This window comes from Opisthocomus hoazin, chromosome 11 (assembly GCF_030867145.1).
Source record: "Opisthocomus hoazin isolate bOpiHoa1 chromosome 11, bOpiHoa1.hap1, whole genome shotgun sequence".
Classification (NCBI taxonomy): Eukaryota; Metazoa; Chordata; class Aves; order Opisthocomiformes; family Opisthocomidae; genus Opisthocomus; species Opisthocomus hoazin.
In genome coordinates this window covers 11501405-11518405 of record NC_134424.1, presented here as the reverse complement: position 1 = coordinate 11518405, position 17001 = coordinate 11501405, and the positions used below count along the sequence as shown (strand labels likewise).

Below are 17001 nucleotides of genomic sequence, written 5' to 3'. Positions count from 1 at the left end.
TCTCGAATCTCTGCACCATGCTGTCTACATTTATCTTCTTCTGAGAGGAATTGCTGGCTAACAAACAAGACTGCAAGCATCTCTTTTATTCAGCTAAGCATGAATGGCATCCCACAGCGGAGCATCACTGTAGCCACGAGTTATCCCAGATCTCTTAACCTCACAACCACTTGCACTGACTGGCAACCGCCTTTCCAGGATGAGATCTCCTCCAGGCTCTGTGTCCTCCAAGAAGGCAGAAACACTGCCAGCACTGGTACTACCAGAGCTTTCTGAGGATGCAAACCTGGCACAGGGACTCTGTTTATTTAGTGAGTCCACCCAGAGATCTCATCTAAAGGTCATCTGTTATTGCCTTTAACAGCAGAAATCCATTTTGTGTGCATGCTTCACAGGCATCAAATCATTTAGGTCAGGTTTTCCAACCAATATAGCAATTATATTTCATCTTTGCTAAACATTGAGTGAGTTTAGCACTTCATCTATCAAGCTCTTAAAAAATACAGTAAAAAACAATACACTGGGGTTTCTATTTTGTGGATTCAAAAGTAAATTCAGAGCCAAGCAGCTTTTAACAACAAAAATCAAAATAATAAATGTAGCTGTATCTAGACAAAAAGGAAAGTTCTTAATAAAATTAAACACTTTGAACATGAGGGGCAGAGCTTATGGGCATATATACAAAATCATTTAATCCATTTACAGTAATTAAAACTCTCCCATTTGTCTATAAATTCTTAGCTCCTATCTGACAACAGCAAAAAGTGCCTTTGAAACTCTGCTGTCAGTGCACTGGGGAAGAGATTTTGGACAATTCTATAATAAAAATGTACAACAGCCTTCCCCAAGCTTTCACACATCATCCCTGCCTGAGGAAACCCATCCATCCCAGTACTGCTTCTGGGCTCCATCCGCTCCCGTTGATCTTGTGAGCTGGGCATAATCCTCCCACAAGCTCTCCAAAAGCCCCCAGAGTCACGGAGAAGCAAACTCAGTTTGACAAATCCTGTGCTTCAGCATTAGACCATATTTTATGTGGCAGCTGTGGCTGCAGATCCCTTTCCACTTCCTCAATAACTGGATTCTGATTGCATGAGAAGCCACGTTTAAAAAATATAATGACAAGCCCCATGCAGGCACACGCTAGAAGGACCCAGTAATGCAAGTGCTGAGCAGGGACGTGCCTGCAGAGTCTCTTCTCCTCGGCTGCTTTCCCCAGTCTTCGCTTTCCTGCCAACCACGACAGTTTGCTTTTGCATGGCCCATTTTTCCTTACTGTGCCTGTTTGTTTCCCCAAACACAGAAAAATCAGCCTGTGGAGTTGGCACTCGGCATCTGGAGCAGAAGGCAGCGTCTCTCCCAGGTTCAAACGCAGTTGGTCAACTGCAGTGCGTTTCCTCAGCTACTCACCATGGGCTGCATGGTGCTGTGGCTGGTTACACCACTGAGGAGCACTGCTTTGTGAGCTGCTCCTTTCACCCAAAGTGCTCCCCTTCCTATCCCCACCACCTCCCTTTCCCATCTCCGTCAGCACTGGTGATGGTCCAAGCCCAAGCACTGGTCTCCAACCACACACCTCCGCCTCCTAATAGCCATACGGATGAACAGCATCCTTCCCTATAATCCCCCATGTGTTAAAGAGTTTAATCAAAAGCTGGAACAATTGTTATGTCCCTTATTTTTCATATTCATTTGTTGCAATTATTCTCCCAAGTTTGTGTTCTGTATTTCTGCCACAGCAAATTGATCTGATGTATGGAGGTTTGGGTAAAAAGGTGCTGAGCACACTGATCTGTCCTTCCTCAGATCCCCCTTCTCAGCTGCTGCTAAATGCATATATTCTGTGGAGTCTCCTTCTCTGGAGATATTCAAGACCCGCCTGGACAAGATCCTGTGCAGCCTACTACTGTAGGTGACCCTGCTTCGGCAGGGGGGTTGGACTAGATGACCCACAGAGGTCCCTTCCAACCCCTACTATTCTGTGATTCTGTGATTCTGAAAGAAGATTAGGACTGGAGCACTAATGGAAGGAGGAGAACAGTTCATTTTAACAGCCATTGAAAAAGGATTATAGCTTTCCATTTTTTCTTTGGCACAAAGGTCAAGTCATCCATCCTCTTTGTTAAACTGCTTTAATTCTGCACAAATTGAACTGGACATGTAAGAGATTTATTTCTAGACATGGAGATGTTATTAGATTTTATGTTTCTCTGCGTCACGTTAAAGAAGACAACACAGATATTTTCCTCCTTTCGCCAAACCACCCTAGAAGAATGGAAAGAAGAGCTGTGCCCAGGGCTACTGTGCACCAATACTATTAAAATGCATGTCCCTGAGAGACAGGTGATTGAAAATGGTTGCAGAAGGGGCTGGTACTGAAGAGTCGTGCCTGAAACACCTGAATTACAAGACCACCGACAAAACTGTAGGCAGGAGTTGCAACAAATCTACTAGTACTAAGGGTCTGTTCACAATGTAGTTTATATGAGAGCCTGAGTCAGCCTTTCACGTGGAAAGAGAAACTAAAGGTGAGCAATAAGGATGCTCACCAGGGTGAATTCCTAATGATGTTTACAGGCATTTGGGGCTTGATTTCACTGGAGCCAGAATTTTTTTTCCCCACTATTTCTTTGGTGGGGGTGGTGGAAAGCAGTAGCTATGGATGCATTCACTCTACCCCTGGCTGCTCAGACACAGCTGCTGTTCAAACAGGCTGGTCTGGAAGATGAACACTTATGTTACAGCTTTGTTTCCTAAGGAAGTCCAGCAGCACCTTGCCTAGCTACTGACATGTCCTTTACAAAGCCTTACCAGGCATCAGCAAATGAAAACTGAGCTTGGAAATACATTTGCCAGCACCAAGGTTGTTCTCCTCCCTCTCCATTAAAGTCTCTTATCTGAGGTACTAAAGAAGCAGCTTGCAAAGCACTCAGCACTGCAAAACCCTGGGATTCCCAACTCCAGTGTCCCCATTCAAGCACAGATGTTACCTTTTTTCCCATTCACATCCTTGAAGAACATTATCTAATCACATGCATTTCATCAAAATGTCTTTTTTTTTTTTTCCTTCCCCCCTCCACAGATGTCTCTGGAGCCTGTTGCCAGCATTCAAAAGCAGCAGGAACCCCAGTAGAGACCTCAAGTGAATTTTGAGGGCGACCAACAGTGTTTGCACAGAGGACAGACCTGTTTCTGGAGGCTTCAAAGGCAGCCTGCTTTGATGAACAGGTAATATCTCTAGTTTGACGTTTTCTGAAGTGGCAGCTAAAAGCTGAGTTGCCTCTAATAAGGAGCAGTGCTCTGTGCTCGTGCCATCAATGGAGAGAATATGGTCACCAACATGCAATGCGCCACATCTGCAAAGGAAACAGCAAGAGAGGTAATTATGCACATGGCCAAAATCTATGTCCTTACAGTTGGGAGCAGACACATACACAATCCAACTTTGAATTATTACATGAATTGTTTTTCATATATCATTTTTTTACTTCCGATTTGAACCTTAGGTTCAAGTGTTGCCCAAAATACCAGCTAAGATGGTTCATGCTTGAGTCAGTGCTGCTGGTGGCTTGGGAAAGATCTTTTCAGTTTTTAATACTGCCCACTCATAGCTAGTGTGGATGGCTGAGGGCCCACCCAGCCGTGTAGTTAAGTCCTACGAGCCAGCAGTTCAGCTCAGCGACATGACTAACCGCAGCCAGGGCTGCGTAACAGTCTGTCTTTCTGCGTCCCCATGTAGATGGCGACTAGCTGACTTACCCATCAGGAAAAGGCTCTACCCAGAAGTTTCCAGAATAGGTTTTAGCCATTCCACAGCTCCAGGGCAGCCGGATCTAAGATTCTTAAAACAGAGCTCAGCTTTCGCATGGACTGAGTTACATTCATTCCTGGTGAGGAGTGTCCACTGGTGTTGGGTCAGATATTTTTAGCACACTTAGTGCTAAGAACATGTGGGCATGGCCATTTCAAGACAAAGCAGGAAGGAACGGTATATAACTAACAAGGGGACAAAAAAGCAGCAGAGCAAGGAAAAGCAGAGCTAGGAGCAGCCTGTTCAGGTCTGTACCTGTCCACCACGCTGGCCGGCTTGATCTTATCGATGACAATAACCTGCTTGTTCCGGTGCGTGCTTGTCATCAGTGTGATTCCTAGCGTAGACCCCGGAGACTTTGCTATTTCAACTAGTAAAGGACCGGAAGCATTTGCTACAGTATCTGCAAAACAAGAGAGAATCTGAAGACACTTCTCATACAGCCTTTTCCATTTCTAAATACAGGGGGTTGGCCAGTAGTGCTGACTTGCCATGTGTATCAGCAAACCTGTAGTTTGGACATCCCACAGTCTGTATCACGTGGTAACTTAACAAAGAAGTAAACTCAAGAAGCAAAATTACTTCTGCACAAAATACGTGTGATGATGAAGTGAAGAGATATTATGACAATTCACTTGGAAACAACTCCCCTGCCTCTTTTCTTGGGGTTACATAGCAAGATTGATGAAGAGACTGCTCAAAGGCTGTGCAGCAGTCACATCAACAGTACTAAAAGCACAAAAAAGGAAGATCAGAAGGACATCACTGTTCCAGGCTTCTTCCCAAACAAACAAAAAGGCACAAGGAAACAGGATCCCACTTTCTGAAGTACTTGGAAGTCTTGTGCACTGATGACCAGCACACAAGTCAGTCAAATCCTGTGTGCTTCAGCACCAGCTTCAGAATATTGCCAGTGGAAGCAGAGATACAGCGCTGCCTACCCGCATGCTTACAAAAGCCTCCTCTCTCCCATCAGACAATACAGGGGTAACTCATGATTAAAAGATGCATTTCTGCAATAAGCTTCATAGATGTTGTAAGTGAGACTACGAAACTCCTACGAAATTGCACCTGCTAGCATAAGCCTGCACCATCCCCATTCATCTCTTCTGAAGAAGGGGGAGGAAAAAAATGCCTGTGTCTCTGGCTGATTAGACAGAAATTCCCTCCACCTCTATTACACCCATTTGCTTCCAGATTACCTAAAGCCATCATAAAGAGGCTGGATTCACAAACGTGTTATCACCACCAGACATCCCACAACCAGCACCCCATGTGTAGTTTGACACCCCCCACCCCCCCAAGCACTCTGTGGAAACCCAGCCATCCACTTCAAAGGAAAGGCCATCTGAGAGCTTGATGCCTCCTCAGCCCTTAATTATTTATAGCAAGGCTTTTCTCTTCCAAAGGTATGCTCCGTTAAAAATGCTGATGCTACTTGGCTCCAGAATTTGATGCATGGCTCATTCTTGCTCTCTAATAAACAGAAGCATTAATGCAGCTCTCAGAAGCTAAGCCTCAGCGAGGTCTTTCCCGAGATTTGTTGAAGATGCTGAGTCTCCGGAGACAGAAATTTCCCTTGGAAGTTTCCCCTGGGGATCAGCCAGAGAGGTCTGGGCTCTGGTCTACTCGCAGTGCCCTTTTTCCTGGGGGAGGAAGGAGCCCTGTTAAAGCTTATGCAAGGCTTCAAATAAAACACTGCTTATTCTCTGTTGAAAAGGACCACTGGGGAGACCTGCAAGCTCTGGCAAAAAGCACAGCCCCAGTCCAATCAAAAGACACACAAAGCACCCAGCTAAAGCCTGCAGAAGGTGCCCTTAAGCCTTCGATAGCAAAGGAAGCACCAAGAGACTGAGAATTTCTTCCAACAGCTAACACCAGCCCTGTGTTGTTTTTGCAGCCCGCGCGTGTCCAACACACATCCTCAGACACAGACACAGAGCTGCATTCCTCCAGCTGAAGGGAAGGAGATAGGAAAAAAAATGATGAAAAAAGCTTGCTGGAGTGGTAGAGCTTTCTTTGCAAGTAAAATACCTGCTCCTCTCAGTTTTACTCAGCATGCAAGCTTCTTGGCTTTGCCAAGTGTTTCCCAGGGAGGTCTCAGCACAATGGTGAGAAGCGAGAGCTTTGGGTATGTACCTTCTCCCATGCCAGGACCCAGGTTACCAATAAGACTGTAGGAAAGCCCTCGTAGGGCTACGAGGATGGTGAGGGGACTGGAACATCTCTCCTACGAGGAGAGGCTGAGGGAGCTGGGCTTGTTCAGACTGAAGAAGAGAAGGCTGCGAGGGGACCTAATATAAGCTTACAAATATCTGAAGTGTGGGTGTCAGGAGGATGGGGCCAAACTCTTTTCAGTAGTGCCCAGCGACAGGACAAGGGGCAACGGGCACAAACTGAAGCATAGGAAGTTCCAGCCTGAACATGAGGAAGAATTTCTTCCCTCTGAGGGTGACGGAGCCCTGGAACAGGCTGCCCAGGGAGGTGGTGGAATCTCCTTCTCTGGAGATATTCAAGACCCGCCTGGACAGGGTCCTGTGCAGCCTGCTGTAGGTGACCCTGCTTCGGCAGGAGGGTTGGACTAGATGACTCACAGAGGTCCCTTCCAACCCCTACCATTCTGTGATTCTGTGAAATCACAGTCCTGCCTCCAGCCCACGGTCCCTCCTACCACCACACACAGCACGGGCCACCCCACCATCCCTTTTAATTTTCATCTCCAGTGGCATAGATAAAAATTGCTCCAAATCCATTTTATAGAGGCATTTGTTGGGGAAATACCAGCCAAGCCTCTATTAATTATTCTAGGGAAAGATTTGGCTCAAATCAAAGGTCAGGAGTCTGCAATTTAGAAATAGTTGTGAGGCGTGATTAACGTGGAGCTATTACACCCAAGCTAATTTAAAAAGAAACACAGAGAGGCCAGGGCCGGCCATGCAATTATCTTACTGTAGGGAGTCAATTGGTTTTGCTGCTTTGGCACCACAAGTTGTTTCTGCACCACCATGCGTGGCTGCAACCTCACCCAGCATCTGTGGAAAAGGCATCCATGGCTCCCCTGCATTTCACAGCAAAACTCACCTCACTTAAAGCAAAATCCGTTCTCGCAAGCCAAAAGACTCTAAGCAGTTGTTCTGGAGGCTCAGCATTCACAAGATATTCAAATGAAAAGCTGCTCAGCATGTACTGAGGGCCAAAAATCTCATCACTGCAGAACAAGCATTACTGAGGCCAGTGACACAGAGTTTGATATGAACACAGCAGCTTACATCATTTCTCTAGGGTTTTGTTACCAAGGAACAGAAGAACCACATGTGCGTATGCTGCCTTGCATGGCTGTGCAGATTTTCATGTAAGGGTTTGAAATTGTTTTGCAAGCAATGGATTGTGCTTCCCAGAGAAGGATGGAACCATTTTACAGATTGGGAAACTGAGGCACAGCTGTCCCATAACTTGTCCTCACACTTGCTTGTTTAGTGGATAGTCAGACAGGGTCCAGAAGACCCATTCGCCCTAGCTGGGTGAATAATGTTACATCTCCTGACGTTGCTGGGGGGAAAGCACACATGCCATCTTCATCCATCTCCAGAAACAATAGTTTTAGTAACAAAATAAACCCTTAAGCTCTCCACCCTTTTGAAGATATCTGCTCTTTTTAGGTGGCATTGACTAAGTGAATAGGATAAATGAATTGGATAGGACCCTGTTAAAGTTCAGTATCAGAAGCTCTGGCCTGAATCAGTCAACATCTGCCTTTCCTTCTGAACCCGTATTCCAGCAATTTCAAAATGTTCAGGTGGAAACTGAGCAGCCACCAGGCTGAGCAGACAGATTATAGGTCTAATCAGCCTTCTAACCTTCTCCATCAAAAGAGAATAAAGAAAGCCTACCAAAACTTGCTCAAGTACAGCAAATCCCATCACTCTGTCCACCTGGCTGACCCCAGGAGAACACAAAGGGCTGTGCAAAACCTTCTCACACCCATAAACTTGAGGGGTAGTCACCAATATCGTGATGGATACAAGGGAAACAGTCTGCTCCAGGTAGTCACACACCCCAGTGCCCAAGGTACGGGAGAGCTGGTTACCTCACCCCTCGAAGCTGGGGGTCAGCACGTGTTTTCTAAAAGATCTTTCAGCACCTATTTTGGAGGAAATACTGTGGGGTTTTTTTTTTTCCTTCTTGCACTAGTTTTCCTTGAGCCTCACCTGGCTTTGCTCACCTCCCTGAGGAGAGATGGCTGTTGTAACCAGGCTGGAAAGCATTACGAGCACTTACCCGGGGAATAAGTGAGGTGTGCATGTAGGGATGATTTTTTCCCTGCTGTAATGCACTTTGAGGGAGAGGAAGGAGAAAGAAGGGGAGATGGGGAAGGAGAAGGCACCTGTGTTGCAAATGCAAAAAAAAAAAAACCTAAAACACAAAATCTCCTAGAAGAATCAAACCAGCAAGCTGCCCCCTTCCTGACACAGCCCAGCAGCTCGTAATCCCTCCGGCTTCACGGGCACATGAAGGCATTTGACATCATGCGCCCTTCTTCAGGCCCTACCCCCTGCCACCACTCAGCAGACGCCAGTCGCCCGTTTGTGGGACACTACCAGCCCCTCCACTCCATCAGCAGGAGAGCCCCGCAGGCCTAAAAATCTTCAGCCTAAAAATGAATGGGCAGAGGGGCAGCCAGGGGAAAGGGAAGAGGAGTAGAAGGACACAGCAAATTGCTTTTCTCCTTCGTCATCTCTGGCAGAGGGCTTCCCCCCTCCATGAGTCAACCCCAAGGGCCTGCAGCCCAGTGCCTCCTATCATGGCGCACACAGTTTAGTTACAGAGTAACTGTTCAAATGCCACCGGTTTCTGGCTGATCAGTTTATCTGTTGTTTTTTTTACCACCCCCCCCCCCCTCTTTTTTTAAAGGCCCATAAGAGAGAGTGTCACCACAGGAAAGCATCTGTTTATTGCAACGTTTACCTGACAAAGGGCAGAGATTTTCCCAATGCCAAAGGGAGGTGCACGCCCTGTTTGCGCTCCTTGTAAATGGAAATGGCAGAATAATATAATTCCTTCAGTGACATTAAGAAATCTCAGCCAATTTGACTAAAAGCCTACCGTGGCCCCATCCTACGCTGGCCTCCCCGGTGAAAGCCCGACAACCGGGGGATGCTCGGTGGCGATGGCAGCAGCTACGGCGTCCCTCACATCGAGAGCGGGGCTGGCCCCATGCAGCTTGTCCTCAGTGCATAATTTTAGCTGGGAAACCACACAGCCAGCTGGGGAACGCCGTGACTCAACACTCCCCCGCAGCAGCCTTGGTCTCTCACCAAGGACAGATGCGGAAAAAACAACTTTCCCTCCTCGAGGGTCAGCCCACACCACCCCAGTGCGCATGGCTGCAGCTTACAGCAAGCGTGATGTACAAACCTCTATTTTCCCCAAGGATGAACAGGCCAAGCACCACTTCATGGTGGTGTCCTCAGCTCTTAGAATGAATCAAATGAGCTGTGTGGCCACGTGTCCCCCAGCAAGTTTTCAAACTGGGAATTAAGAGTGCTCCCATCAGACTAATAACATCCCCATACTGCTTCCAGCACCGGCTCTTCCCTTCCCTCATCATCTTCCTGTGGCTGGTGAAGAGAATGTCTGTAATAGTTGTGATTTGGGGACAATGCAGCACTCATCTCCCGTTGCAGTTATGAGCTCTTGCCTGGCAACACTGTCTGCAGAGATTGTTTTAAGCTACACATTATGCATCATCTTGCCTTAAAAGAAAGCAGGACAAGTATATCCCTTTACAGAGTTGGGGAGAAGCACTCTCTATGCAGAAATTATCTAAGAAAGGGTCTGGTTTTACATCTTGGGAAGTATCTGGCCATGGTCCCTGCTACAGCAACAGAAGATGGAGAAACACTGCATAAAACCCTGCCGTCGCTCTGCGTTCACTCAACCCTAACAGTTTTAGGTGGGAGAGTCACTCAAGAAGAAATACCAAGACACTTTCATGGCTATTTTTGCTCCAAGTCAGGTTTTAAAACAATCAGCTTTCTGCAACATAGGCACCAGGGGACCGTACAAACAACACAACTGAAAAAAAAGCCCATTTCCCACGCACCATTAATTGTTTGCTGATGTTCAGACTTGACAGCTCTGTGCAAAATCCCTCCTTAACTCTGCCTGCCCCCTCCCCGGGCAGGGCTGCCAGCCCAGCCAGCCTGCGAGGAGAGGAATGGACATCCCTTACTGACCGCTGCAGAGTGACCACAAGTCACATCGTACAGAAAGGCAGAAAACAGGGTTTGGGTAGTTTCTGTTTTCCATAATTTACGCATTTCCTCTTTTTCATGAATACCAGCCGACCTCTAAAGAGAAGCTGCTCCTGTAGCATGGCAGAAGCCAGGCAGCGTGCAGGCAGCTGCCGAGGCATCAGGTTTTCCTTCCAGCTCTCCCAGCAGAGCACGTGTCTGTGTGGCACACGGCTGCCCAGGTCCCGGCAGCCTCCTCCCCCAAGGGAGACCTGGTACGTCCACACTTGTGGAGTCTCTGCTGAAAGGGAGGGGAAGGCCTGGGGGAAGGAGACTCAAAAGGAAGCAGAAAGCTCTCAGGGCTGGCACGAGGAGCTCCCTTATCCTGCACATTGCATGGAGCGAGTTCTGGCGTTCTCAGCTCTCTTTCCTTTGAGTGGTGTGGTATCAAACTCTCTCAGCTGCAGATCCTTTTTATTCCCCTACTCACTGACAAATCAGAAAACAACCTGATATCACAGACTCCTATTGCTCACTGGATCCTAGGCTCAGATGTGCTGGACTGTTTGAGAGATTTGTGGAAAAGACTACAACTTAGTCCAACTTGTGGCTCCAGTGGAGGTAGAAACCCCTCTGGAGGCATATGCAACATCAAAATCTAACGCACAGCTGAACGAGCTTCCAGAACCAACACAACTTTGGATTGTGTGGTAACCTTAAACTCATTAACGATGCTCCCTGCAGTAACAGCTGTGTCTCACAAAGCCAGCTCAAAATGACTTTACAGTAGCTAATAATAAATGCTTTCCCAGGGCTTGAAACTGAAAATCAAATGGAAAAAAAAAACAACACACCAGCCCTTCAAACACTCAAACTTATTATCTACTGTGCAGAACACTTTTTAGAAATACCCATCCTCTGCCCTCCAGTAAATTCAGTCTTATTTGAGGTCAATCAGTTGATAACTCCTCATTTATTTCAGAAGTAGATCTGAACTAACGTTTCTAAGAAAGGGAATAGCTCCAGAACTAAGCGGGGTCAAAATTCAGAACTGAAGCCACAGCCACATCACATCTCTGCCTGCTTGCAGCTCACTCCCCTGCACACATTTAACAGCGGTATTTGCAGTGCAGGCAGAGTGCTCCAGCCCCCTGAAAGTCCGACTTCTCCTGTGCCCTCTTTGCCTACATCAGAAAATCCCCTTTTTTCCCCTCCTCTAAAATCAGTCATCATTCCCATTGAGACACATCATTGGACAAGGGCATTTCAAATGCATTCAGCTAAGCCGGCTTTGAACTCTACCCCCTACGCCCATGTTGGCAGCGCGTTGCCCAGCAATTTTTCCACTGAAACCAAGTATCCCAGTTATTGTGTTTAGGTCTCACATGCTTTCCAGGCAGTCAGAGAAAATGCCACCACAATCATCTTGGCCTTACCCATGATGGTCACATCATACTCGATCTGGAAGAGTGCCTCCTGGCTGCACTGCCGCAGGATGTTGAGGGCATCGGCGTGGGTCATGCTGTGCAGAGGGATCCCATCAACACTCAGCAGCCTGTCCCCAATTTTCAAAGACCCTTCCCTGTACGAAGCCACAGGCAAAAGGGGGTTTTGTGTATGTGTACAGGTATTTATTTATACTTAGATATATTTTCTATATATATTTATATATATCTATATTTTGTATATATACTTCATATACTTATATATTTTGTATGTCTGTGCATACACATATATATATATATATATATAAAAAGTCAATTACCTTGACCCTGTAGGAATTGAACACTTCTTGGGACAATAGTTTAGGTTATTTATAGTACCAGGCCCATCGTATTAAATTAGCAGCATGAGAACAGAGAGACTGCCTCCTGCTTTCTAACACAGCATCAGCTGTCATCTGCACAGGGTTAATTAACTGGCTGCCTCTGGAAGAGGAGCTTCTGCTTATAACTGTAACATCTACACATGGGTCAGCCTATGAGCACTGGCCTCATCCTCCTGTACATCACAGGTCCCACAACACCTGTGTTGTTCCACCCCACCGGCAAGAAGGACAAGAAGGACATAGTCCAAGAGCGTGGTGAAAGCTACTGGTCTGTCTTGTGAAAACAAATGCTGGAAGAGCAACATGAGCATTACCTGTCTGCTGGGCCACCCGGCCTCACGTAGGTAAGCACCAGTGGTCTGGACTTGTGCCAGTCTTCATGGGCTCCCCCTGTAATCAAACCAGGAAAGCCATAAGTCACCAGAGGTTTGAAAGTCTGAAAGAGAGTGCTGAGAAAGGAGAGACATTTATCATATAACAGCTGACACAGCCTGAAAGCAAAAAGACTGCCCTGGATTAGGCAGCCGGCAGTCCCTGAAGGCTGCTTGGGATGCTCTCCAGGACACACTTGCACTTCTCAGCTGAGGTTTATGACATTCATCTTCTAACTTTCGTCTTTCTGCTTGTCAAATCACCTCTGCCAGTGCTGTCCCTTTTTTTTTTTTCCCACTGGAGAAGCCACTAACCTCTCAGCACGAAGCCAAAGCTGTTCCCTTCCTTGTAGAGGGACACCTCGATGGTCTTGGGAATAATGCCAGCGCTGCTCTCTGGCACTAAAGGAAAAGAAAAAGACCCAGTTACCTCCAGACAAACATTTTCCACACCACCCTGCAAAATAACACCAAAACTCATCCAAAAGGCATTGAAATGAAAGTCCAGACCCATATCCTTATTGTATCTTCCCTGTTTGGAGGCAAAACAAGTATGACCCTGACTTGTGAACCTTCGTCAGAACCAACCATCAAGTTTTGGGATGATTTCACCAGCTCAGTGTTGTTCATCTCCCCTCAAATTTGTCTCAGTTAATACTCTGACATTCAAGTAAAACTGTCTAGTTTATCAGCTGGTTTTAATACGTTCAGCATTACTCAAAAGCCAGAAGCTTCTGCCGTGGATGGAAACTTATTAAAAAATAACAGCAGCAGCATAAGGAATCAAGTCACTGGCTGACCTTAAAGAAAATGAAAATCCCAAATCCTCAGTGCAAAAGGTTGAGGTTTTTTTCCCTTACCTCTCATATTTTGACTTTAAAAAAAGATTAAGTGAATCCTTTAAACTGATCCTTGGGGCAATTCAGTAATTTTATGTTAAATACACAGTACTATTTAATGTCCAAAAGTAAAGAGAAAAAGAAAGAAAACTGTTTCTGTCCCTTGCCATCCCCCGCTATTTAATTATTTATTGAACTGCTGCAGTGAATATGGGACAATTTCCCAGTCTTCGCCATCCAGAACAGCACATGGCATTTCAGCCTAGTCTATTCTGAAAAGATCAATTCCTAATCTTCAAACCCAGTGCAATGGATAGCCACAGGGCTAATCAGAAATCAGACTAAGAACTTGACTTCAACCTGGCAAATGGGAGCTGAAGGCTGCCCTCGGCACGTCCGCGCTGGCATTTCCCCTTGGCTCGGGAGGGGGTTCTTGAAGCGAATCTCCCCACTGTCCTCACTGACCACACTGGTCCTCACTGCAAAGCACCCTGAGGGCTCACAATCTGCACCCAATTTACGGTTAACCTAACCCTTAAACTAGCCCAGAAGACGTACAGCAGAGGCACGGCACCACCTTGCAGGCTGGCAGCCCTGAGGTCCAGGCTACAGCGAGGCCAAACCAACCCCCAAAACACTGTCCCCTGCACAGCCGCTTTGCTCCTGCTGCTGTGCACGGACTGCTAACAGAGATGCAGCCTAGAAATACTCCAGAAGGGAAAAGCTCAGGGCACAAGAAGGCTTCCAGCTAATGGGTGATACTCACATACCAAGAAAAGGGTACAAAGCATTCACAAATGAGCTCAGTAACTATCCAGTTTCTGTCCTAAGCACCCAAGCATGAAGTTCTGCAATAGCCTTTCGTAAGATCAGTGGGGAGCAGGGAAATCTAAGCTAGTGTTAATGTAGGGCTTGGTTTATTTATAAAAGAGATGATATGACACAGTTGCCTGAAAACTAGACTTGGACTTGCAAGATCTCTTCCAAAGCAGGAAATTACAGAGTGGGGAGAAAAATTCAAACCCACAAGCACAAGCAATGGAATTGCACTGTATTTCTGCTTTCTGCCCAAGGAAAGAGAGAGAAAGAGAAAACGAGATGGGTGCACACAGCAATAACAAACCCCCACTGCAGATAAAAGCCCACAATGAACTGGAGCAAGGCAACAATTGACAATTCCCTGTATTTTGCAGTGCCTGTTTATTTGGATTAGTCATAAACAGCATCGATAATCTCACTGGAGAGAAGTCACTATTTGAGTGTGCTCTTCCTGCTCATTCAGAGGTTGGGGGGGACATTTTGCATCGCTGCTATCGATTGAGCTGTGCGGTATTGGCACAGCTCCTTAGCTGGTAAGCACAGCTTATCAGATTCCTGATAGCCAGGCTCACAGTTAAGGAAAAAGGTAAAGAGCTGTCATCTCTAATGAACATGGGAACGTGGAAAACTTGAGCCACAGTTTGTTTCACCAGAGTTGTATGCAAAAGCTCACTAAAGTTTACAGCAGAATAGAGGGGGATGATAGACAGAGATTCAGCTAATTCAGACTGTATTTTTTTCATTTATATATTTGATACTTTCAATGTAAAGGCAGCAGCTATAGCAAAGCTATGAAGTGTAAAATAGCTTCCTATCTGGGGCAAAATGTTCATATTTCATTAGCTTTGTTTTTCCTGTCATCTTATTTTTAGTTGTTCTATTCTGCCCAATCATCCTCTGATTGTTCTGGGTATCTGGGTGAGTAATAACTGGGGAGATCGTTTTCACAATTGAAAGACTCTGATGAGAAAATGTATCGAGGAATTTGTTTTAATCAGAACAAATGAGGGCAAGAGCACATAGCCTCCCATGTCAGGACACAAGCCCTGTTAATGTGACTTGGGCTTGCCAGCTTCTGCCAGGGCTCCTTAGCTGGAAATCAGATTACTTCAGTTTCCCTTCTGAAAACACATAACATTTCAAAGTATCTTGAGGAATAACAGCACTTGCCACAGTTCAGAAAAGAGGATCTGGCAATACAGGCTTAAGACTGAATAAAGCCTCCCGTAGCCACGCTCCAAAAGGCAAAAAGAAAAACAAGCCAAAGCAGCATCAGGAGGCAGATTGGCCTGTGCTACTGAGTCACTCCAAGGCAAGACAGACCTAATCAGCCATCTCCCGCCGGTGTGCACGAACAGGCACCCACTGTGCTGGAAAAAGCACTCGGCTCCGACTGCACACAGCTCTGCACAGCCACCGCCGCGCTGCAAGCAGATGAAGGCAGAACGTCAAAATGCCCCTGGATACTGCCTTGGCCATGATGACTAACGCACGAGCAAGCCCATCTGTACCCCAGGACAAAAGCAGCCAAGAAAAGAGAGTAGGGTTATCAGGGAGGCACCCACCGGCTGGCGGAAGCTCATACTCTACTTCCAGCACTACCCTTTCGCCCACGTTTTTCAGCAGGCTTATGATCTCATCGTGCCGCAGCTTGGTCAGGTTAATGCCATTCACTGACTTGATGTAATCCCCGACGTTCAGCTGGTCACTTCTGCAAATAAAGAAAAAAGAAAAAAAGCACTGGTAGCATGAAGTCTCTGCTATGCCCAGCCTGGACGTGCATGGCAAACCTTTGGTAACTGGAGGACTTTCTGAACCAGCCACCAGCGTTGGGCTGATCTTAGCTGTCTGATTGCATATGCCTGCTATCAGAGGGAAGTGCCAAAATCGAAGCCATCTATCTTTCCCAGTGGCAAGCATTCAGATCTGTACACACAGCAACAATTGCAGTTTACGTGTTCACAACCTCTCTTTTTGTTGCTCAGTTCCCATTCTTGTAGAGCAATCAGTCAAAAAGAAGCACACCAAGAGCTGTCTGAAAAAAAAATCCAGCAGGAAAAAAGAAAACATCTTTCTTTTTGCCTGTTTTCTGCACAATTGTTCAATTACTACTGCCTTTCCTCTGCTTCTTGGAGCCTTTCTTCTCCGATTCGTTCTCGGAGTCAATAACGTTACTTACTCAGTATTCAGAACAGATACAATATTAAACCACTTAGCTCGATCAAGATGTATTGTACCATGCAGCTCTCCTGACAAGGCTGCCTAATTTCCCAGAATCCCAAATATACCTACACAAAATTTCAGAGCATAATTGCACAGGGCATGAGAAATAAACCAGAAGACATTCTACTTACTGAAGCAACAACTTTGCATTCTGGGGCACCTGAAAAAAGGGAGTCGGGTGCCATCTATGTTAATTATAACTGTATTCATTCAGTAGCTAGAACATGCGACTATTGCTCTCCAGTTTTACTGTGCTCTCTGCAGCCCATTTCCACTTCTCACCTTGCGGCCAGACCTCCCGGCCTCAGATTGGAGACTCTTGGCTTTCCATCTTTGTCTGTGCCACCTGAAATGGTTAACCCGAGGGTGCTTCCTTCCTTCTTAATCAGCTCCACGACAGTGACCCCTCTGAACTCCTCTGAAAGATCAGGAATAAAGACAAACATCTCAGTGGAAGGCACATTCCTCCCAAACCCAACGACAGCTTTTTCCTGCAGGTGGTGGGAGAGCAGACCTGGGGTGATTTGCACAATTAGCATGAAGAAAGCTTCAGTCTACTTAAGTTGTGAAACAGAAGTGTGTCCTGGTGGACCCAGAGCAGTGGAGGGAAAGCATTTGCATGCAGGTCTGGCAGGCAAGACCAAGCAGGACAAGACAGAGGAGGGAGGGCTTGTGAGGAGATAAAAACCTTTTGTTTCAAGGTGCTGGAGGCAGTGGAAGGACTCAAAACCAGGTTGATGGGATCTCAGCAATGGTCCAGGGAGACTGCCTCAGCAATGATATTTGATATAGAGTGGGGAGGGTGTTAGGAGGGCTACATGTCAGGCAGTCACAGTTACCAGGTAGAAGGATGCTGTGGACCTGCAGTAGCTGCCTG

At 46.5% G+C, this 17001-nt stretch overlaps 1 protein-coding gene across 2 annotated transcripts in view; it reads right to left on the bottom strand.

Moving 5' to 3' along the window:
* Positions 1 to 17001, bottom strand: part of GRIP2 (glutamate receptor interacting protein 2) — a 298775-nt gene that overhangs the window by 44721 nt on the left and 237053 nt on the right. For both annotated transcript variants that reach the window (XM_075432678.1, XM_075432679.1), the window contains exons 3-9: positions 16407 to 16542; positions 15467 to 15612; positions 12559 to 12645; positions 12187 to 12262; positions 11481 to 11626; positions 4067 to 4214; positions 3187 to 3356 (exon numbers count right to left, since the gene is read on the bottom strand). In XM_075432678.1, the coding sequence (XP_075288793.1) occupies positions 3187 to 3356; positions 4067 to 4214; positions 11481 to 11626; positions 12187 to 12262; positions 12559 to 12645; positions 15467 to 15612; positions 16407 to 16542 (909 nt within the window). The remainder of the gene's footprint in view (positions 1 to 3186; positions 3357 to 4066; positions 4215 to 11480; positions 11627 to 12186; positions 12263 to 12558; positions 12646 to 15466; positions 15613 to 16406; positions 16543 to 17001) is intronic.